This window comes from Zootermopsis nevadensis, unplaced genomic scaffold (assembly GCF_977971745.1).
Source record: "Zootermopsis nevadensis isolate Lab colony 2312 unplaced genomic scaffold, Znev_1.0 Znev_ptg000019l, whole genome shotgun sequence".
Lineage (NCBI taxonomy): Eukaryota > Metazoa > Arthropoda > Insecta > Blattodea > Termopsidae > Zootermopsis > Zootermopsis nevadensis.
In genome coordinates, this window is record NW_028259151.1 from 7,406,937 (window position 1) to 7,431,152 (window position 24,216).

A 24,216-nucleotide genomic window follows, 5' to 3' on the forward strand; every position below is an offset into this window, starting at 1 on the left:
TTCTAGAGAGAAAATGCTAGTCATTATTACACATCAGACATGCGCTACCATTTCTTACCCCATTTACCATATGATCAAGCCAAATGAAAGTATGTTTACTGACTTAATCAGCATATGAGATAATTTAGCTGCTTTTTTTCTTTATAGTATGATTCCCTATTGATTTCCAAAACTCTTCATTTTTTTTTTTGTTTCCATCTGAACTGTTCTTCAGCTGTCATGCAATCGTTTGAAGCAATGGAACAGCATAAAGTGAATATTTTCATTTATTACATTTGAGAAATTATTCACACAGTATAACAGAAATCCAGTAGATTGTATACAATATACTCTTACCGTTTCAAGAATCTCATCTATACCATACAAACACAGAAAGGATATATCAGAAACAACTATAGAGTTACATAAGTGTTCTGCCAAAAAGAAAATAAGGCCCTGACTTAGAACTATTAATGTAATTAATTTAATTTGATATTTAAGGGTTCAAAATCAGGTTTTACTGCAAAGCTTGTGGTATGCACTTGCATTAAGTGGCTCTCCAATGCACAAGTACTTTACCACTGTTGTCAGTGCGTAGTCTCATGAGTCTTGGGTTATGATTGTAAAGCTTAAAGCTGTATACCAATATTATTTTGGATACTTTCCACTGTTTTGGGTATATATGGCATTTTAGGAATTGGCTCTACTTCTGTCTTCAGGTGACTAGACGACAATATACTGACACATGTTTTATTATATTTTGTTTAAGAGTTTGGTAGCAGTGGTTGCATTCAAACCCAGGAACACTGAGCACAGGCCACCAGCCTCGTATTCGACAGGCTTCACGTTCAGTTGTAACCATCATTCATCTTTAAATATACAGTCAGTTAGTATAACAACAACGTATCACCTGAAGATGGGAGTACAGTCAACTCCCAAAACATTTTTCTGTATATTTAGTGGAGCAAAAACAGTGGACATGTCCAAAGTAATAGTGGTGTAATGAATCAGCTAGTCAAAAACTCTTAGGGATTCATTTATAAAGGTAATATTATTATCCTACACTCTCCAGTAAACATTTACTGTCGTTTCATTAGGTCTGTTTGAAGACTGGTGTAAAACTGAATTCTGTGTGAATCATGGCCGATAGTATGGGGTTCTACTGGACATTGTGTATGTACTCATTGGAATAGCAGCCTGCTGACTCTTCAAGGTTCCACTCGATATATCTTGCTCAAAGTCTACGTCATAGTAAATGCCACTCTGATTCTGTAAACAAAATAAAATAAACATTTAAGGTTTCTTAATTTAAAATGTTTCTTTGACCATCATTAAGGCAGTTTAATAAAATAGTTTAATATACTGTAATGATATATCAAATTGTAGTTTAAAAACTACATCTCTCAGTGACTTGCATTTTTCCTGATTATTACTGTCATACTTTAATTTGCAATACATTGCATGGATAGGCTCTCAGTATCTTAATTGGTGTACAGAAGATTTTTTATAAGGGCTAGTGCTGTTAAAATTATCAAGAATTGGTGGGACTTTAGATGACAAGCATTCAAAGAGTAAATTATATTTTTGTTGTTCACAGCATTAAAATTCATGTGAGAGTAACATTCAGTACATTACAGGAGGATGTTATTTATTTCAAAATTTTATGACTTCTTGCAGATAAACTTACTGCAACAGAAGATCTACTTTTTGGTCGTGGTACATGGAAGTTCCTTCCCAGCAGATCTGCTCTATCTTCTTCCTCACTACTTGTGGACTCTACAGTTCTATCCGGAGTTCTCATTCCGTAGGAACTTAGGGCCCCATGATTGCTGAGGGCCCCAAGTGTGCTGAGTGTTGGTCCTCCATGGATACTCATGGCTCCGGCGTGACTCATGTTGGTAAGTCCCAGACGGGGAAGTGGCACTGGTGGTGCTCCATGGGGTAGAGTACCGCTCATTGTGAGACTCGGATAGCCAAACATGGCCGATGAAGGTCTAGTGGGCCCTGGTACAGGTTCAGGCTGCTGACCAAAGAGATACAATGTGAAAGGTTAGGTTATCAGTATTTAGTACACTACAGTCAGTTTTGTTATAATATATGTGATCATTATGTAATTTAATTCTACATGATGGCAAAAATGGAACTATGTTTCTTATTGTGGGCCTGTTTTGGACATAACACAGTCAAGTTTATGTGGCACCTGAGCACAGGAAACCATGGAGATATGGTGTTTATAGTATTCACTTCATTCTCATTTTAATTAATTTTATTTCAGTAAATTTTTACTTTTACTACATACAATTTTAAAGTTTGCTTTTGTTTGTTGAAACAGCATTCACTATATTGTGGAAATATGTTTTCGTATCATTTGACAACTATCAGGATCAAAATCTGTAACATTTCCTACGCCTGTATGTGCACATAAGCACTAAAAGACTAACTTTTTTGGTGTTTGGTGAGGTTCAGTGCTGCTAATTCAAAAGCCCAACATTATTTTATCTACTTCCCACCTTCGTAGCTAATATCACTAAAATCCTTCATAATGTTATCCTCCAGTATCATTCTTTGTCTTCCAAGTGGTTTCAAGAAATGTCTCCATCAAAATCTGTGTGCATTTCTTGCATCTCCCATAAGAACTGCTGATCCCATCATAACCACCTTTATTTAATAATCACTGTTGTTTGAAAGAAATCATAAAGAGACAAAAATAATTAACTATAGACTTGGATAGCTGAAGGCAGCCTTAAAAGTTGGAAGAAACATCCAAACCTTTCAAACAGCTTGCATAAACTGTAATAGGAACCTAGTGGCAAATAATTTGTAAACAAGGCAACATGTTAACAGTGCACAGTGTGCCTGTTATGGACTGAAGTAACTTAAGGGGCCATCATAATTGTAGTACTCACAGCATAATGGTTGGCTTGTACTATTACATCTGCAATCTGAGCCCACCGCAATCTATCTTCTAGAGAAACTTGATAGGGTGGTGATCCAACAGTTGGAGTCTTCACCGTACTGCCTCCTGTAGCCATATAACCAAATACGGGTGATCCCATTCCTGCTGCAGTCTTCTGTTCCCTACTCCATCGACGGCTATTGACAAATTTAATTACAGCTGTGTGAGTAACCTCGTTATTATAACACCTGTACTGTTGTCATGAGGCCAAATTTTACAAGCCTATGGGTTTGTTGTACTTTTGTCTGATAAAATATAGTTGTACATTTATGGGGTCTTAATCAATCCATGGCTATCAACAGTTTAGGTCACTTTCTTTAAGTTTAAATTAGATCTGTTTTGCACGTATTCTTTCTTACCAAGTAGTTTACATATAACTAACCTCTGCCATACAGGATTTAAACTCTCATACTATATGGCTCCATCTGGACTACAATTCTGGAATTTACAAAGTATGACAATTAAGTTCCCAGAACGCCCGCATATATGTCACATCGAGTAGCGAACGAGCAGTACATAGTGAAGCAATGGCAGAGTTACACAAACATCTGCTTTTGTCCTGGCAGAAAAATGAGTGATAGGTTGTTAGAGCTACACATTAATGTCAAGTTTTGTGCGTAACAGAGGCTTAGGGTGCTTATTCTATGTAAAAGTCAATTGTCTTTGAATATCATAAAAGGGTTGATGAGGTTCAGGAAGACATGAAAGACAACGAAAGAACTGGATGTCCGAAAACTCACGAGACATATGATAATATGGAAAGTGGGGAAATTGGTTTATTTTGACATGATTAAGTGTACAAATGACAACAGAGGAACTGAATTTAGGCAGAGAAACTGTGAGGAAGAGTTTTACTGAAGATTTTTGAATGAGGAAGGTTTCAGCAAAAATGCTGCTCATGATGCACTCGCTGTCCAGTAGTTTTGGGGCCAAAAAAAACAACACTCAAATTTGATCATTCACCAGATTTGGCCCCATGCGACTTGGCTATTCCCAAAACTGAAGACCTCTTTGAGGGGCACAAATTTTCAAACATTTGTGACATTCAGTGACTTGGAATCTACATTTCAAAATTGTGGCATAATATCTGAGATATGAGAACTGGTACAGATGGGAGACAGAACCTTTAGTCCATAGTCTGCACATCTATCATACCCTGATTTGCAGTCTACAAACTAGAGGAATCTGTCTGTCTTACCCCAAATAACTGACTGTATCATCAATTTCTAGGTGTTAAACATTTATAACTCAGAAATTTTGTCTTTACTAACCTCCACATACAGAGGCATACTAATGTTAATACAATAATGATCACTGCTGCTACAGAAGCACCCACTGCCACACCAAGAACTTCACCATCCACTTCACACTGTGAGCCGTAGAAGTTACCGGAGCAACTGTAAACAGAACAAATTGTATTTATCTTTAGCTGAGTAATCACAGTCCATAAATAGTTTGAAACCTATATTAGAGAGCCTCTATATCAAATACAGGTTTGTTATTCTGAAATGTGGATTCTATATTCAAGTGGTTGCCATTTTTCCACAGCTGAGAAAAAACAACAGATATTTGTTACAACATTAATGAATGTTATATTGGAGAGATTTTCAGATTCTCACGGTGGTGAGTATGACACTCATCACTCTGATGATGGAGGCAGTAAGCATCTCTGAAATTCCAGTAAATTTCTACCAGACTATATGATGCAAGAACCCAGAAGACAGTCATCTTAAAATGTTACACGCTTCCTTACCTATTTCCATAAATGTGAGTACCAGTTTGCAAAAGAGAAAAGTATGTGCAAGTACAAGGTACATATAAAAATTCTGAAACTGAATTCCTACACACAAGTAATACATTAACTCAATAGACTTACTGGCAGACTGGCAGTCCTGCTTCATAACGACATTCCCCGCGACTGTTGCAGTGCTCAGGCGAGCATGTCTCACATTGACGACCACTGCGATGAGGATTCCCAGCCCATGGGTCCCGATAGCCCTCAGGACAAGAGCAGCGAAATGAACCGAACACATTGCTGCAGTGGGCTTGGTGGTGGCAGTCGTGGAGTTCTCGACTACTACACTCATCCACATCTATATAAAGGAACAAACCAACAAAATACAGTTAATAAAGCCTGCTGTGTCAGTCATCAGAGTACTGGAAGAATTCATAAACTTCCCTCCATCAGGTGTGAAGTAGCAGCTGTGGTGCAGTAATTCACAATTGCAGACATATAATCACGGTACTAAATTTGTTTTTCATGAGAAATTAAAAACTATTACAGAAATGTTAAGATCCTTGATAAGACATTCATAGAATGCTTTACACATTTCCTATGAGTATTAATCCACTATAAAAACAGAAGCAACTGCTCAGAGTAGACAGCATCCCATCTGCATTTAACAATGTGTATTACCTTGCAGGTGTGATATGGAGCCAGGTGGACTATCGACCCACAGCGCACTGTGACCCACATTATTGTTTCTCCTGTGGATAACTCCCAGCAAATGGCGCTGTATGTCATGTCGTACAGCTGGCCTAAGAGTCTCCACAGTCTCCTCTAACTGCAATGTCAGGTTAACAAACACTGCTCCACGTTTGGCACCACCAATGTCTGCCCCTCCTGGTACAGTGTACAGGCCATTGACACGCACACCCATGAAGTCATCCGAAAACGGTGTCATTTGCATCGCAGAATCAATCTGGCAATGAAATAGGTGAGCATGTTTAAATTGAACGCTCTGTTGATTACTTCAGATAATAAAACTCTGTGAGTAACGTTGCAATCCGATACACACTGGACGTCTTGCTTAGAAGCAGTCAGCAAAAGAAAAATCTCTCGCTGCTGAAAGCTAACTGTTCCTGGTTTTTCAACAACAGATACATTTTACCATGGAAATTTACTAATAGAATAGCCTTTCTTTAAATCATCATGAAAATGGTTAACAAAAACTTAAAACTTTTTTGAGTAAAAATTGCTGACCATCCCAAACACAAAATAAGGTCACATGAGATTGGCTACTGCTTCTTAGCAAGACGTCCAGTGTGTATGGGATTGCAAGGTTACTCACTCATGGCAAAATTAAACCGTGGGTTGAAAACTCAGTAAATGAAGTTTTGTTCATGACATTCATTTTAATTTAGGCCAGTCAGAATGGCAGATGAAGAATTGAAAATAACGGAAAGGGGTTCTTGTCTACATTCTTATCAAGGCTGCAGTATTGTGTAAGTTTCGTTTCCCACAGATATGATCCATTATGTATGCGTATTCATGGAAATGAAGTGTTCCGTGGATATGGCTCGGTATGTTTTTCCATAGATATGACCTAGTATGCATCTGTTCCATGGATATGACAAATTGTGATTTACTGCTGCAATGAAAATGACTGCTTCTTTTTGTGTTTTCATATTTCCCACTGTTTACCAATCATTATTTATATGTTCCCATGAATGTGACTCTTTAAATAGCTATATGTTTCCATAGACATTTTATCTATGTCTCTCGATGTGATTTGGTTAGGAGAGTGTTGAGAATGGCTCTTCTACCAAGACCTAGAGGCATTTTCTACTCCTTCTTTTGTTTTTTACCTTCTATTCCATTCTGGTTGTATATCTGTTCAAGAATAAACCATGCTGTACCAAATTCGTTCATATCAAATTATTTATCAAAGTCTCAAGGACAGACCCACGACATCTTTTATGGATGTATTTACATTGATGTGACCCATTACGAGTATTCTCATGGATAATGCTCATTATTCATGTGACACATTACCTGTAAATGACCCATTACTTTGTTTCCAATATGACTTATTATTTGTGTTTACATGGGCTGGCCCATTACTTATTTGTTACCTATTTAGGTGTGTATGAGTTGTGATAATACTGACATCGTGTTAATTTCTAGCTCCAGTACTTCTGTACCCAATACTTACTGCTCGACTAGACTCCCATTCCAGTGTCTTGTATTCTTCTGATTCTGGGTTCTGTAGTTTTCCATCCCACACAACCCTCCTGTCATAGAGACGGTCCACTCGTAGTGACATCAGTATGGATACCACTCCTACAAATAAAAATGCCATGGATCAATTTAAAATGCATTTACCTGCTTAAATATAGTCCGCTTATATCAATCAAAGCCATTTATAGTCATGATTATTCCAACTGGTCAAGTAAAAAAGAAATAAACTATTTCTTACAAAATAAGTCTCGCACGGTCTGAGGCATCGTGCTTCGGACCGGTGATACGGAATGCGCGCTGGTTCGAGTCTCGGGGGAGAAGAAATTTTCTTATGAGCTTTTAACCAGTGTATGGGACCGGTGCCAACCCAGCATCGTGAGGAAATTGGGGAGCTACGATAAGTAGCGTAATCCGGTGATGAAAACTAGCAATGGCTGGGGGTTCGTCGTGCTGACCACACGTCACTCTATATCTGGTTGGATGATCGTTCACCTCTGCTTAGGCATGTGAATGTGAGGCCAGTTAGTCGGCTTTGGCTCTAGGAGGGCTGTTACGCCACGGATTATTACAAAATAAAATCAGTTTTGACGTTTCCAGTAGAATATTTCCATATTATGCCTTACAGATGAAGGTACTGACATTGATTATAATATTAAAAGAATGGTGGTAAAATGCTAAACTTCATTTATGCCTGTCTATATCCAAGATAAGAATGGGATGAGATTTCTATCCTTCAATTGGAAATATATATCACACAGAATTTTAATTGCATATTCCTCCCCTCCATCATGAGTGCAGCATATAATGGTTAGACTTGGTAACAAAGTATTTCCACATTACATAAACACCGTCTTGAAAAACAGAAAATTTGAAAATTATGAAAGTGTGAATTCTGAAAAGAAATGTTTCTTTGAAATGTGTGAATTTTTTTATATTTTCAAAACTGAAAATTTTAAAATTGTGTTAGCAAGTTTTGGAAAAGTCGTGATTTTCAATCTTTTAAATTCAGTAGTTTGAATTTTTTAATCTTGTAATTTTGAGGAATTTTAAAATTACGAACATGTGAAAAATTTTGAATGCTGGGAACTTCGGACTTTTTAAAAATTTCAATTTTGAAAACGTTGGATTTTTGGAAATTTTTAAGTCTTTAGAACTTTGGTTTTGAACTCGTAGAGCTGGTGAGATGTTCGATCAATTCAGGTAAGGATAGGTTAAATTGAGTTTTCATGTGGTAGCATAATTGGGGCGTGACAAGATATTGATACCATGATTACGCTCGGTACAATGGGAACGATGGCGATAACTGTTTAGTGAGCGTGGGTTAAGACACATGTTAGGTTACGTTGGATACTGTTGAGGACCTGTTTAAGATGTTAATGTTTTCGATACATCTATTCAGACTTCTAAATGCGCGTTGCAGTGAACGCACGAGGAAACTGCGTGTACTCCGGGACGGAATAAAATTTCCAGGGCTGTTACTAATGGTCATGCACCGCAACGTCTAGTCCTAGGAAAAGAATTCCAACGCTTGAGATTGGAAATAGACGATCAGCAAAAATTTTTCCTTCTTTACATTTTTCAGCATTCTGTCAAATAACTGAGGTCTCCTGTGACTCTGAACTTACTTTTGCTGAACTGTAAATACTGTGTTTTCCATTCGTGTGGTAATTCTTTCGTATTTCATATTGAATTTGTTGTCTGTAAACCTCTGAATGCAATAAATATCCTTCCAACCCGCGTGGATTAATCCAGCTATAATTAAATCGGAACTTTAGATTTATAACGTTGAAGTTTTTCAACGGCTATTTCAACTTCGCCCGCAACCTTGTGATTGACTAAAATTTTTGTAATTGTGTAATAAATTTACTCCATAATGAACATTGCCCCTCCCTCCCTCCCTCCCGCCCGCCCCCAAAAAACTCCAATAAGACCACTTGCAATTTGCTCCCATCCACCGATGGCGTGAATGTTTCAGCACACTCTGCTCATAACCCACGTGGTTCTGAGCGGCTCGTACGTCATGTTTTAACTCCAGTCACGGTCAAGGGCGTGCTAAGTATTGATCAACTTTCGAATGCAGCCTCGTAATATAACAAACCTTATTCCTTTGCTTTCAGATAAGAAACTGTGTGAAACACCGTGGAAAGATAGGGTATACGAAGTCATTGGGGCGACTGGTTAGTTTAGAATGGACAGGGGAAGAGTTCATTCACGATGCACCCCTTCCTATTTAAGTACCAGTACGTGCGGAATTTGCAGATTGCCGGTGTTATCAGTTGTTCTTTACGGGGTTGTAGTTTAGTGCCTGTGTTCTTGGCAGCAGTTCGTATATATTAGTGTACGGTTCTAACCGATAATGTAGATTTACAGTGGTTGAATGTGAGGAATGTTATAAAGACGTTTACACGTGTGGTGATCAGTGAAATAAACAACACGACCCTGCAGTAAAACGGGCCGCATTACATCTATCTCCAGCGTCATTAAGCAATCTTGGTAAGTACAACATGATTGTATATTACTGAAACTATAATATCTGGGTATTACCCACTGTGATGACATGTCATTATAAATGCTAGTCAGAGTAAGAATTAGTGAAAATTATATTTAGCATTTGTACGGACTGGACGACCGGGGTTCGATCCCCGATGGGGTAGAGGATTTTTCCTCTAGCCTCTGTGGCCCACCCAGCCTCCTATCCCGGGGGTAAAGCTCGGCCGGGACGTGACGCTGACCTCTCACCCCCATCTAGTGCTGAGGTCAAGAATGAGTAGAAATTATATTAACTCTCCCCCCAAGCGCCTACATGGTGTATAGTGGGACAGCTTTACATTTTACTTACTTTTACTGATGTAGTACAAATTATGGAAGTTCCATCTGCTTGTAGTGTTCGCTCATAACATTAGTATTTCTACCTTTAGGTTAGATTAGATTTATTATGCCAGTTACAGAAATATTATTTTATGATATTTATGGTTGATTTTATTTAACTGGCCTAATCCAAGCACCTCACTGCAGGATTGATTGTCGAAGAAGCACTTTAACAAACTGGGGAAGAGACAAATTATAAATTTCGCTATGGCTGTGACTTCATAAGAGCACGTCTTGTCGTAGATGCCTATCCCTGAACTTATAATTTTCGTTTTAACAAACCTTGTAAATTTATATCAATTTCTAAATTTATGAACACTATTTTCTGTACAATGAAGAGCCAATTAATTTCTTATTGTTGATTCTTTATGATTATTCTACATACAAAGTTTTAATGAAGACAGTTGTTTATGTAAGTTCTGATGTTTATAGTACAACTCCAGTAACAGCTGTACTATGCAGTGTAAACGTTTGATTTAACACTTCAGTGGTGATTTGCAGAGTTAAATAGGTTCAAAAAATGTAATACTGTTCTTATTTTCATGATTATATAGTATTTTAACATGTGGGAACAAAAATTGGGTGATTTTATTTTGGCGACAGGAACCGCTAGAAGTCTTTTACATTGAAATTAACAGGAATTTAATTTTTTATTTACAAATATTCAATTTAAGAAAAATCTTCGACAAACAAATTACATTTGTAATTTGAGGGATGTGTATTTACAATATTATGCCCTCATCTGAACTCCCTCAACACTATTGTCCGCATGCATGGACAGACCATCCATTGTCTTACTTCAGGTGTAATTTCTGCTCTCTAAAGCAGTTACAGACTTAAATGAAAAAGGTTACTAGAACCTTCAACATTAATTTTCCACGTCTGGCATCACCCCACAACTTATGCTTGTAGGATTAAAACACTGATGATTTATGTTCTTATTTGTAATAACTCCCAAGTAATTAGTAACATTGAGGTTAGTTCTTTACAAAATGGAGGTTTGTAAGATCTAAGTAATTTCTCTTTTAGTATTAAATAATGAACTTCATAGCAATCCAAACATCTGCAGAGAATTCCTAAGATATGTGAAGTGAAAGGGTAGCAGAGCGGAACCACACGAGATGTGTTTACTTGACCATCTGGTCTCTTGGGCATGCCCCTAAATCACAAGATCCAGTCAACACTTAAATATGAAGTATATATGAAAGAATCCAATATGGATTCTGTGATCCTGTTTTGCAGTTCGCTAAGTTTCCAAATGTGATTTAAATGCGGGGATTGAGAGAAGAATAAAGCATCAGGGTGAAATAGGGTAGGGATTCTGCTGGATCAGATGTAGACTACGTAACCGAACTACTTTGAGTACTCTGGAAGAGAAACGAGCGGTGCCAGAAAACACAAGCATAAGAGATACATGTGACTTACTTCTGCATGGCTCTCTGTGCTTCCGGCGGCTGTACCCAGGTCTGCAGTGACACGAAGAGACGCCCAGCTCTGTCCGACACATTTCGTTCTGTGCCGAATCGCAAGTGGAGTCGTCCCCAACAGTGCACATGTCTATCCTGTAAAGAACATGCCCTTAGAGCATCCTTGAAACAGCTGACTGATGCAAAAAATGCAGCCAACCAAAGATGAATGTTTCTGCTAACCTTTCACAGACAAAATAATTAGGCCCTTAAAAAAACAGTTGATCAATGTTATAAATTGGGAAGGGGAAAGCCCTGCTGAGGCAAGCTGGAAGCCCCAGGGGCAGGGAGGTGCCCTTATAGTGCAAACCCCTTGGGAAAATCCTGAGGTTGCCTAGTTCCTAGTGGACGGCTTCAGGTCTTGTGACTAAATTTTGTATTTCTGAACTCTGCCTTGCATGGTACAAGGGTTCATGTTGCCTTTTCTATGAAGTAACTTTCACCGGAAAACATTTATTCAAGTACAAACAGTTCAGGTCAGAGTCGGCCTAATTCCAAGTTGTGATCAAGTAAACGTGACCTGCTCATGGACATTCATCTTTTTGAAACAAAACAGAATCCAGAATTTGCTACTGAGAATTCTGGTTAATATCAGGTAGCATGTGCGGGTTATAGGTATTTTCAAACAAGTAATTTTGTATTTAAGGATGCCGTTAATGCAGGCACATCAAACTAGAGCAGCAGGAATCGGTTCTCAAATTACGCATTGTGCGTGGCTCCTAAAAGTGACAATTTGAATAAACTTCCTGTTTCAAATGCTCGCCAGATGATTACTTTTGTGATGCTGGTCTTTATTTCAATTGAATAAGGCAGAAATGCTTTTCAGCGAAATTGACATTTGTGTCTACTTGCGTGGAAACTTTTGAAATGTCAAATTTATTGTAAATTTTGGAATGAGTGAATCTAGGCAGTTATGATATTCCCCACCCATGTGATGGCCCCCCAAACAGTCTTTTTTTTTTTTAAAGCCACTCTCGGTGAACTGCCTTCGAGCTGCCAGTTTTGTTTATTCCGTTTGCCTTGATGACGCAGTCAAATCCTGAAGAAATAATAATTACCTGACTGGAGGATGGGACGGTCGTTTGTTGTAAGGCCTGCGTGGGGGCTGTTGATCAGCTCCATGGTGGGATGCAGGCTCTTCTGTTTCCAGAACTGCAAACCTAGTCAGTTGGAAGAAATACGTCTCTTAACAATACCACAGTCACTTTGCAGTCAACACTAGGTCTTGAGTTATTCGAACACTAGGCCACTTCCATTTCATGTATGAAATTAAATATATCCAAAATTTGCATTGTCTGCACTTGAAGTAATTCTGTAAATTATGTCACTATGGAAACTAGCAATAACACGTGGCAGTAATGATCATTATGTGACGGTACTTATTACATGACACTGCATTCTACAGCAGTTTTGAATAAGTTTAGGTGGAATTATCACGTCCCTTCGGCTGAATGAAGATGAACGAAGAGTAAAATACCACAAATGAAGAAGAAATTGAGAAAGTTTTCGATAGCCTCTGGAGAGTAAATGACAGTTCTTAGATGCCTTCCGCAGTGCCGCGCGGTCTGAGGCATGGGTCTTGTGCCACTTGGTCGCTGGGACCGTGGGTTCAAATTCCACTCAAGCCATGGATGTTTTTCTGTGTTGTGCTGTCCTGTGTACAGGTAGAGAGAGGCCTTGCGACGGGCCGATCCCTCGTCCAATGAGTCCTACCGAATGGCTATAGATCGAGCCAACGAAAAGTTGGGACCCGCAGTGCTCAGGCACTTGAAGAACGGGTCGTTCTCAGTATCCATAAAATGCTTTTGTTTTCGATAGATTCGATCACATTATCAGCGTTTCTTTTGAAATGCAAATAAATTTATCACTTATGTTTTAGTATCTTAGGGATAGTTATTCAGAATGACTTCTGATATTCAGATGCACAGTGTTACTAACTTCCGTTTACTAAAACTAGACTGGAATGTGCTTTTCGACAAAAGCGTCTGTGCTCCTGTAATCAAGAGCGCGTTTTCAACCCAGAGGGTGTAAACCATCCAGATCGCCACGCATTGAGCTCTCTGCCCCTGTATATAGTTACGACCTGCAGCCTCCATGGGGTACTTGCCCTGTTCCAATTGTAGATGCAGATTCCTGTGGTGGTGGAGTGTGTCCTCCCTGTTGTATCTTGGTGGGGGCGACACCTTCTTGCTCTGTGCTACTGCCGAACAGATTAATGTAGGTTCGTTTCCCGTCGATTGACACGAAATGCTGGCCCTCCTCTGCCTTAGTAATGACTGACACGTCACTGCCTGCAGAACCTGGTAGTTGTACCCCATCAATCTCCACTGCAAGAATCACATAGTTTCGTCTTCTCAAACTGCACCTGTGTGGCAAAGTGCTCAGAAAAAACGGGCGTGTATGCTGTTTTAAGCAAGATGGGGCTAAGACGCGTACTGAAAATTGAGAGAGTTCTTTGGTCGTCGCATTTTTTCTTGAAACGTTCGGTCAGTCCCCTCGATTTCCGCCATCGGATTTCTATATTTGGGGGGTTGTGAAGGAGAAAGTGTACAAAAGCAACCGCGCACATTATAAGAACTGAAATAAAATACGGAGCTGTGCATTCCAGACGTCACTGCAAAAACTGTTCAGCTGGTTGCATCAAACAGGAGGAAAAATGAAACTTTTTTTTTTCTGATTTAATTGTAACATATTTTTTTGGCAAATAAAATGTGTCAGGAATGGGCTGCGTAAATTTTCGATTAACCTGTATTATGTCTTTTAATCTGAAAACCAAATCAAGCACAAAAATCACCTTCAATTTGTTAAAAACTGTTTGGGGGGGAGGGGGTCCCCAGTTTCAAATTAACATAGGTCGTTACAGTACATTAAAAATGTAATCACACAAAAATAATTTTAAATCGTAATAAAATGCAGAATAACTTTAAAAATGTGTGAACATTTTACTAAAAGTAGTCCTGTCACTGGACTCAAGATCCGCACGTACCAAACATGCGAACATGATAAATGCATTCAAAATTTTAATTTTAGTACAGAAAGGGAGACCTGGTGGAACATGGGAGGACAGTACCTAAGTGAACCTCAGAGACGTATGGAGTGTGAGTGTGAAATCGCTTTAGCTACTTCGATGTCAATTAGTTCCTTGGCAAAGACCAACTATTGTAAGAATTGTATCCTCACCCGGATAGATGAAAGGCTGACCGGTGTTCGCACCTCCGGGTCCCTGAACAGCTGTCACGGTGATGTCGAATATATCGCCCACATGACCTGTCGCTGCAGGCGGTGCTGTGATGATGGGGCGGTGCAACACACCCATTGGTTTGTATTCTGTGTCGTCTAGGACAATTCCTGTCCGAGAACGATAAGGGTAGTAGGGAAACCCACCTGTAATCGATAGAAAGAGACTACAAAATTAATTCTTTAGTTTCACGTAAGGCTTTATTGCGAACATTTCAATGCCCGTGCATGCTACATGCTTATTCTGTTGCTTAATCACGCTTAGATCGAAGTATTCTTCTCAACACTTATCAGACGTCCAAATTTGAAATCCTTCGTCCATTCTCTTCCTTCTCCCCCATTCCTTCTTCTCTCTAACACATTCCTTCCTCGTTCTCTACATGTATGTTCACGTAACAACACATTAGTCACGTGGCACGCGAGCAACAAATCGCGATAAATGTAATGCACCTCTGCGACAAAGGCGATCACCCAAGTAACTTAAGTATGTTAGCGTCAGATGTTTGGCCAGTGGAGATAACAACAGAAGGAATTTGTGTGTGTGTAGAGAGAGAGTTAGCACAAATTATGTGAGCTGTTTTATACATTTAACAAGAAGTGGCATACAGAAATTAAACTTGAACACTAACTAACTAACTAACTAGGTGGCTTATCGAACCCGAAGGTTCATCACCGAATTAACCAAAGCCCTCCACCGGACCCTGTCCTGGGCCACCAAAATCCAGTCTCCTTCAACTCCTATCTCCCATAGATCCCGCCTGAGATTATCCTCCCATCTACGTCTAGGTCTCCCCAGAGGTCTCTTCCCCTCAGGCTTCCCAAATAGTGGACCTAACTAACTAGATGGCTTACGGATCTCGAAGGTTCATCACCGAATTAACCAAAGCCCTCCACCGGACCCTGTCCTGGGCCACCAAAATCCAGTCTCCTTCAACTCCTATCTCCCATAGATCCCGCCTGAGATTATCCTCCCATCTACGTCTAGGTCTCCCCAGCGGTCTCTTCCCTTCAGGCTTCCCAACCAGTACCCGGTGCACACCTCTTGTCCCATCCATGCGCGCTACATGTCCCGCCCATCTCATTCTTCTCGACTTAATCACCCTCACAATACTGGGGGAGGAGTACAGATTTTTAAGTTCGTCGTTATGCAGTTTTCTCCATGCCCCATCGTCTTCTCTCCTAGGCCCAAATATCCTCCTCAACACCCGATTCTCAAACACCTGCAATCTGTGTTCCTCCCTCTGAGTGAGAGACCATGTTTCGCACCCATACAAAACAACAGGCAAGATTATTGTTTCGTATACTTTAATTTTCAGGTTCTTAGAAATCAGACGGGAAGACAAAATATTTTGAACTGAGAAGTAGCAAGCATTTCCAGAATTTAATCTCCTCCTAACTTCCTCATGAGTGTCATTTTGATTTGTTATTGTTGTTCCCAGATATTTGAACTTTGTAACGCTTTCAAAGGACTTATTAGCTAAAACTTGAACACTGGAAAGAGAAATTCAATTTTTTTTTCTATTTGTGTGTGACATGCGGGAGAAGTGACGTAACGCCACTAGGAGCGCAACTGTTGTCATGGCAGTAAAATGGCGACTCAAACCGAAGTGTTTTGTGTTTTCGAATTCCATTCCACAAAATCTGTGACAGCTTTTCAATGGGGTTTCATAGGAAGCCGCATGCAAATCCTGCATGTGTGAACTCAGTTCGCTTTCTGCTGTCGAGTCGCCATTTTACTGACATGTCAGTAATTGCGCTCCCAGTGTACATCGCTTGAGTTGCGTCACGCCCCCCGCATACTAAAAAAAATTAGGTTTTCGTTCTAATGGCGTATGTTTAGTTGTTAAATAATTATTAAAAAACCGTTCAGATCATTTGTGTTTACTCTGTACATACAGTAAGCAGGAAACACTTAGTAAAGTACGTTCAGTCTTATTAATTATAAAATATTAGTCTACGTATTGATCTTTGATCAGTGCGTTTCATAAAGAGACACGACTGCTCATGAAAAATATTTTGAAACGTTTAAGACTTCGAAGATTAAAATACTTCGGAAGAATTATTTCCACTTTCCGAAAATTCAACGTCTTTTAGCTATGCCCGTTTGTTAAGTAAAGTTTCGATATAGGTGTCAATCAAAGGTCGAAGCATAGAATTATTAGGTCAGAAACAATTTGAAAATTATTGTCTCGTAATATGGAAAACATATAAATCGTCAGCCTGTAGGAATGTCATTATACTAACATGAATGTTGCCCCTTTCATGTCGATCCATTATTTCACATACGATACGGTAAGGTTCTCCCTATGCATCATGCCCTGAAGACGTAGGGTTGAGTGGAGAAACAGCTCCACGCTTTCTTAAGCTGCTATGTTCTGTACTCACCTGCAGTCTGTTTCAGTTTGTCCTGGGCATGGCTAATGCCTGACACTGTCTCCTCACGAAGTGACGACTGGCTTGACGGCAGAGCTGAAGTCGGCGTTGCCGTGGCGGTGCCAGCAACCCGAGAGCCTCCCCCCCATTCAATCGACGCTGTCGAGTCGTGCATCAGAATCTCCTGCATGGACGACTCTAACACCGGGGTCGCAACCCCCACTCCTACTGATGGCTCAAGAATTGGTACTCCGGATGATGGACCGCCCAACGTGACTGCGTCTTCCTTCTTCGTTGACTCAGGTGGTGAAGGGAAGCCATCTTGTGTTGCTTCATTTACTGTGGATGAAGATGACGTCAGAGTTGCTATTATTTTCGGTTCTTCTGTTGAACTGTTAAATTCTGGTTTTTCTATGTCGCTGGTATGGTTAGCTTGGTCTTCCTCGGATTCGTCTCTTGTCTCTTCTGTTGTGATAGACACCTGATCCTCCTCGTTCATATTTGATGGTACGTCGACTGGAGATGGTTGTGATTTTGAGGCTGTCGTCGTCGTGACGATTTCTTCCTCTGGGACCTGGGGAGTTGTGTATTGGTGTTCCTTACTGTCCTTATCTTCCGTCACTGTTATAGAAATATCGTGACCTTCTTCGGGCTGTTTGTTTTTGTTTGCCCCCGGTGTATACGCTGGCAACAGTTGGTCCATATCTGGCAGTGGTATCGGTTGAGGTCTTCTGTTATTCATATTCGGTTTTGTTGAAGGTCTGGGGCGCGGGGGTCTCGGTCTGTGAGGTCTAACAATGCCCTGGTTCGCTGGAGGTCTGTTGCCGTTTGAGTTTGGCGCCGGAACAACCTGCTCTGGGAGAGGAACTCCAGTCATGAACGGGTGATCGGGATGGCTGTGATGTTCTGACGGTTGGGGCGGAAGTGGGACGATTGCCGGTGGAAGATCAAAAGGATATGGCGGTGGAAGACGGGAAGAAGTTTGCAGAGGCAGTAGCAGAGGTGGGCGATGACTGAGTGCTGGATGGGGACCTGACGTATCGAAATCTGGTGGAAGTGGAGGCACGTCTGTTATTCTGGGCGGACCGCGGTTGTTGATCCTCGTTCTGCTGGCACCTGGTGGCAAGTTAGGGTTAGCCTGTACCTTCACATTTCCATTCAGGAGCTTCACTATGCCTGTGATGATGTCTTGTATGTCCGGATTCGTCTTGCGTTCGCCGTAATTGCTCCGGAACGAGGCGGGCGGTAATCCCGGTGTCTCAGCCCCCGTCTTCATCGATCCCTCCGTCATGTGAGATACATTCATTCTCTTCCTTCCGTCTGCAAAAACTGTCGGAGTTTCGGGCCCCGACAAGGGGAGCGATCTCCCCCGCGGAGCCCCATATTCTTCCCCCGAATGTGTCTGTCCCTCAAATACTCTCCCATCGAGCGAAGTTGTCCTAATTATCTCAGCTCTGTTATTCTGTTGGACTGATATGGTCTTCGTTGGCTGAATATGTCTGTAGTATTCCCCTGCTTTCGCACCGACGCTGGCATCCACTTCGTTTGCATAGGAATGATCAGTGTTCTTGTCGGATGATTCCAATGAAGATTCCTTTTTGTTGGACGTCGATGCCGAGTTGTCTAATATCTGAGATGTCGATATTTTAGAGTCTATCGATCTCGCTAGTCGTTGTGTTGACGACGATAAATCTGTGCCGTCATTTTCAACCTTGTCTTTCGCCGTTTTATTTTCTGTAAAATCTACAGGAAAAGAAGAAGACTGGACTAACTCAGGTGTCGTAAATTCCTTATTGAGATTCAACGATTCGTTTACAGTTTGTGTGTGTGTTGCTATCGTTTCTCCACTCATTATGACTTCATCAGCAACCGCTGACTTTCTTCCCAGTTCCAGTGACACTGATGTTGCATCAATTTCATCCCCGTGACTGACACTGCTATCTTGCGGCGAGCTGTGCGACCCTGAAACAAGCAAACAGCTTGTAATTTACGAAAATGGAATTTCAAAAACTTGTCCTCACCTCTGTTGTGCCATCAGTGTTCATTATTGAGTAATAAAATCAGTTCCAACACCTGAACAATAAATTTCCACTCATTAATATGGAACGCAATAAATATTTTATTAACGGTGTAGTATACGGACGAGCGAGCTTGGTACTCGTCCACACTTCTTCTGTGAAGGAACGTGGTCTGTTTCGGCCTATTTCGGTGTTACCCTGGCTCGCTTACAGTAGGAGTCGAACTCAAATAGATTGTCACGTAGAGACGAGATTCCTTCTGGGGCGATTATATGTACTAATGCAGTGGTATTCAACCTGGGGTACGCGAAGACATCTTAGGGGGTACGTGAAATTTAAAAAAAAAATTATTTTATGATAAACACTGAATAATCAGTAATGTAATTTATTTAATTAATTTTAGATGTAGATTATATACTATGTATAACTTGAATTATACACCAACAACTTTGGGGGTACAAAGTTGAAGAGAAATTATATCTGGGGGTACGCGAAGACATCTTAGGGGGTACGTGAAATTTAAAAAAAAAATTATTTTATGATAAACACTGAATAATCAGTAATGTAATCTATTTAATTTATTTTAGATATAGATTATATACTATGTATAACTTGAATTATACACCAACAACTTTGGGGGTACAAAGTTGAAGAGAAATTATATCTGGGGGTACGCGAAGACATCTTAGGGGGTACGTGAAATTTAAAAAAAAAATTATTTTATGATAAACACTGAATAATCAGTAATGTAATTTATTTAATTTATTTTAGATATAGATTATATACTATGTAGAACTTGAATTATACACCAACAACTTTGGGGGTACAAAGTTGAAGAGAAATTATATCTGGGGGTAGGCGAAGACATCTTAGGGGGTACGTGAAATTTAAAAAAAATATTATTTTATGATAAACACTGAATAATCAGTAATGTAATCTATTTAATTTATTTTAGATATAGATTATATACTATGTATAACTTGAATTATACACCAACAACTTTGGGGGTACAAAGTTGAAGAGAAATTATATCTGGGGGTACGCGAAGACATCTTAGGGGGTACGTGAAATTTAAAAAAAAAATTATTTTATGATAAACACTGAATAATCAGTAATGTAATCTATTTAATTTATTTTAGATATAGATTATATACTATGTAGAACTTGAATTATACACCAACAACTTTGGGGGTACAAAGTTGAAGAGAAATTATATCTGGGGGTAGGCGAAGACATCTTAGGGGGTACGTGAAATTTAAAAAAAAAATTATTTTATGATAAACACTGAATAATCAGTAATGTAATTTATTTAATTTATTTTAGATATAGATTATATACTATGTATAACTTGAATTATACACCAACAACTTTGGGGGTACAAAGTTGAAGAGAAATTATATCTGGGGGTACGCGAAGACATCTTAGGGGGTACGTGAAATTTAAAAAAAAAATTATTTTATGATAAACACTGAATAATCAGTAATGTAATCTATTTAATTTATTTTAGATATAGATTATATACTATCTATAACTTGAATTATACACCAACAACTTTGGGAGTACAAAGTTGAAGAGAAATTATATCCGGGGGTACGCGAACAAAAAAGGTTGAATACCACTGTACTAGTGTACTAGTAAAATGGACTGGCAGAGTGAGGTGTACAATTGTGCGAAGAAGTTAGTGACTGCTGCAGATTCATTGAACTACCCCAATGCTAAACACTATAATGCAACGAGAAGTTATAACTGACCAATGAAAGAATAATGTGTTTTGTTGACCGTGGTTCGCTTCTGACATTTGACACATAAGAGCTCTTCAACAATTTTAGTAACCTATAGTTTATCGTAACCATTACTTGTATATATTAGATTTATATTATGTATACAACACCATTAAATAATTCAAGGATTACTAGCCTTTATGCCTCCAAAGGAAAACATTTTAATGATACGATAGTCGGGGTAGGTTTTAAATAGACCAAGTTTCACTCGGGTTGGAATAAAACGAAGCCCGGTTTAGATGGTTTAAGGGTAACTTATCTGAAGATAAATTTTGGGCTCGAGACAAATGCTTCTCGGGCCGAGCGTTCGGCCCGCGCAGACATGTACCTAGGTACACATTTAGACTATATAATTTTAATGTCGTGTGGCGAAAACAGAAAGGGGTCCAGCATATGTAAACGTACAAACATAACCCTGTTCCTGAGAGTCTCGGCAATTCTTTATGCTGTACAGGTAGCCCTCGATTTGCGCCGATTCAGAATAACGCCGATTTTGAAACCAGAAAGTCAAAAAGTGAAAGAAATATATTTTACTATTATTTATAACGTTTTACAATGTATCTCGTACTGATTCTTATGCTAAATCGTAATTATTACATCTCTGGTTTTGAATAAAAATTAGAAATACAGTCATCTCTGCAATTATGTATGTTTCGTTAACGCGAATTTGCTCCAACGAGATCGATGAATCGGTAAAAGCTGTTTGTGAAAAGCAAACATTTGCATATGCGAGTTTGCTCTTATGCAATTTCATTCCTGGCGCTTTAAACTTTCAAAGGACTAATTTAATCTCTGCGGAGGTACCGGGGTTATTTTTACTACGCGATTTTTTATAGGTCGGCGTCTTACGTGAATGCAACTATCGCATAACAGCAGAGATGACTGTACACATCAATCACATGAGAGAATCGCGGAGATCAACAAATTTCCGATTGTAAGTGTAAAAAATATATTTTTTAAATTCCCTTTGTTTTATTCACGTTATTTCAGAGCTTTAAATGTAATGTCATTATATTACTCGTCAATGTTTGGGTGCTGGGAACGCATGTCATTGACTTCCCATTGATTTATATTATAAAAGAGTTTCAATTTACGCCGATTCCGTTTACGCCGGTTCGTACAAGAAAGCATCACCGGCGTAAATCGAGGGCTACCTGTATGTTGCTGTAACGAGGGAGCACATCGCGCGCGTTTTCGATGTGGTAAAAACGTGACAGCCCGACAAAATCTGCGCAAATTCCTCTGAGCAAACTGGTATAATGACTCACTGTGCTAAGGAAACGGTACATTGAAAGTGGTGGCTTCATTTTCAGTTGTGAAATACGCTAGCTGTGCTGTAATTTTCGTGAGGATCAAACAAAATATAAAATGACCGACAACTACGTGCGTGGATTGTGGTTAGATCCTGCCATTTTCCTGGCCGTGACCCCAGATCGCCTGACGTTTACCACTCCTTCCTGCGTCACGAAATACCAACATTCCAACGCAGGACACAGCCATGTGCAGTTACTATTTCGTGGAATACGTCCTTATTCTGAACCCTTCTCATTTAAAATTCAACAAATATATGTAGGGCTCTTTTTGAGAAATTTTATTTGTAAGACTTGAGGTTCTCACAGCGGTGAGTATGAAGATTTCTGTCTTCTGGGTTGTTGCGCCGTGTAGTCTGGTCGATGTTAACCAACGTTTCAGAGGTCATACTGCTTCCGTCATCAGGGCGATGAGTATGAAGATTTCTGTCTTCTGGGTTGTTGCGCTGTGTAGTCTGGTCGATGTTAACCAACGTTTCAGAGGTCATACTTCCTCCGTCATCAGAGTATGAAGATTTCTGTCTTCTGGGTTGTTGCGCTGTGTAGTCTGGTCGATGTTAACCTACGTTTCAGAGGTCATACTGCCTCCGTCATCAGGGCGATGAGTATGAAGATTTCTGTCTTCTGGGTTGTTGCGCTGTGTAGTCTGGTCGATGTTTACCAACGTTTCAGAGGTCATACTGCCTCCGTCATCAGAGTATGAAGATTTCTGTCTTCTGGGTTGTTGCGCTGTGTAGTCTGGTCGATGTTAACCAATGTTTCAGAGGTCATACTGCCTCCGTCATCAGAGTATGAAGATTTCTGTCTTCTGGGTTGTTGCGCTGTGTAGTCTGGTCGATGTTTACCAACGTTTCAGAGGTCATACTGCCTCCGTCATCAGAATATGAAGATTTCTGTCTTCTGGGTTGTTGCGCTGTGTAGTCTGGTTGATGTTAACCAACGTTTCAGAGGTCATACTGCCTCCATCATCAGGGTGATGAATCACAACCCAGAAGACCGAAATCTTCAATGTTAATTGTGTTTGTTACATAATAATGATATACCGCCTATTCACTAATTACATGAAGCAGATTCCAACTCGGAAACTTAGAGCCGCTCAGGTAGTAAAGAAATGTCCGACGCCTTCAAGGACCCGGAGGTTCATTGCCGTGTTCACAAGAACCAGCCATTGGATCTTGTCTGGAGCGAAATGAGTAGTCAGAGATTGCTAGAACTACTATTTCTTTTCCGTTCTGGGTTCAAAACTCGAAAGTTGGCCGTCCTCACTGAGATGTTTCGCGATATTCCTCTGTCCCTCCAGGAAAGTGATGAGGTAGTACCTGAAGTGTATCACGACAGCTTCTTTTCACACATTCTCCAAATCATCGTTGACAAAAATCACACAATCATTCGATTCTACATGATCAGTTCAGTTTGAAAATACGTTTTTAATATAAACAAAGAGTCGATCGACTATAATAAAATATTAAGATATGTTTCATAACGCATACAGGCAGCCTACGTAGTTCGAAGATGAGTCTACGAAAAAGAGCAGACTGTTCGACGTCATGGAAACTTTGTGCTACTTCGGACGTTTTAAGAAATGCTTGTCAGTTAAGTGTTAGACGGACCATGAAGTGCATGGCTTACTAACAATTAATTTTATGATTACATTCTCATAAAGGAACACAGTTGTGTACTGTGTATCAATGCCTGTCTATATATGGGTTTAATGTTCTTCGGGTTTCTTATTTTTATATTTCTTGTTTCTTTTTTCACAGCAATTTAACTTCCGTGTTATTTATTTATGGAACTTTATTTAATTCGCGGGAATCCAACATTATGTGTGTTAGAATAATGCCGATCTCCAGAGGACATTAATGTATGACTCCACGGAGCAGAGGCTCTCATGAGCAGCTAACAGTCACTCAGGTACTCAAAAACACCCCATCTTTCATAAAACCCTAAGATTTATTACCATTTTCACAAGGGCCTGCCGAGACCCTTCGTAATTTTTCGTAATATGCTCGCTTTTACGGTGAGAATATGTTAGCCCCCTGCCCAGCCTCTAGCTGGATCGTCTTGTCCTTTGTTCGCTGTACTGTATTTACAGTTACCCTCCACGTCTGGGGGCGTTTTCTTTCGGCACCCCAAGCATTCGCCATGACGCAATGACAAGGGACACCCTTGACAGGGCTCAAATATATTACGTGAACTTCCTTGAATAGAAACCAGGCCAATGTTCAGCAGAAATTGTAGCACATGTGGTTACCCATGCTTGTAGCAAC

At 39.8% G+C, this 24,216-nt stretch overlaps 2 protein-coding genes and 1 long non-coding RNA gene across 4 annotated transcripts in view; 2 read left to right on the forward strand and 1 right to left on the reverse strand.

The window, feature by feature from the left end:
- Window positions 1–248: 248 nt before the first annotated feature.
- pwn (calcium-binding EGF-like domain-containing protein pawn) overlaps window positions 249–24,216 on the reverse strand; it is a 45,185-nt gene continuing 21,217 nt past the window's right edge. The window contains exons 2-13 of one of the 2 annotated variants that reach the window (XM_087351607.1): window positions 16,853–18,802; window positions 14,411–14,614; window positions 13,338–13,557; window positions 12,289–12,390; window positions 11,190–11,326; window positions 6,871–6,998; window positions 5,352–5,637; window positions 4,812–5,028; window positions 4,207–4,332; window positions 2,886–3,072; window positions 1,667–2,002; window positions 249–1,248 (exon numbers count right to left, since the gene is read on the reverse strand). In XM_087351607.1, the coding sequence (XP_087207733.1) occupies window positions 1,117–1,248; window positions 1,667–2,002; window positions 2,886–3,072; window positions 4,207–4,332; window positions 4,812–5,028; window positions 5,352–5,637; window positions 6,871–6,998; window positions 11,190–11,326; window positions 12,289–12,390; window positions 13,338–13,557; window positions 14,411–14,614; window positions 16,853–18,802 (4,025 nt within the window). In that variant the 3' untranslated portion in view covers window positions 249–1,116. The remainder of the gene's footprint in view (window positions 1,249–1,666; window positions 2,003–2,885; window positions 3,073–4,206; window positions 4,333–4,811; window positions 5,029–5,351; window positions 5,638–6,870; window positions 6,999–11,189; window positions 11,327–12,288; window positions 12,391–13,337; window positions 13,558–14,410; window positions 14,615–16,852; window positions 18,803–24,216) is intronic. The other variant, XM_087351608.1, reaches the window with a different exon arrangement.
- On the forward strand, window positions 5,024–6,578 carry LOC147873383 (uncharacterized). Its single transcript, XR_015535877.1, has 2 exons — window positions 5,024–5,177; window positions 5,359–6,578. It is a non-coding gene; the product is annotated as an uncharacterized LOC147873383 (long non-coding RNA).
- Window positions 8,952–24,216, forward strand: part of Cdk4 (Cyclin-dependent kinase 4) — a 184,485-nt gene continuing 169,220 nt past the window's right edge. Inside the window, exon 1 of the mRNA XM_022078938.2 lies at window positions 8,952–9,389. The gene's annotated coding sequence lies outside the window, so the exon portion shown is untranslated. The remainder of the gene's footprint in view (window positions 9,390–24,216) is intronic.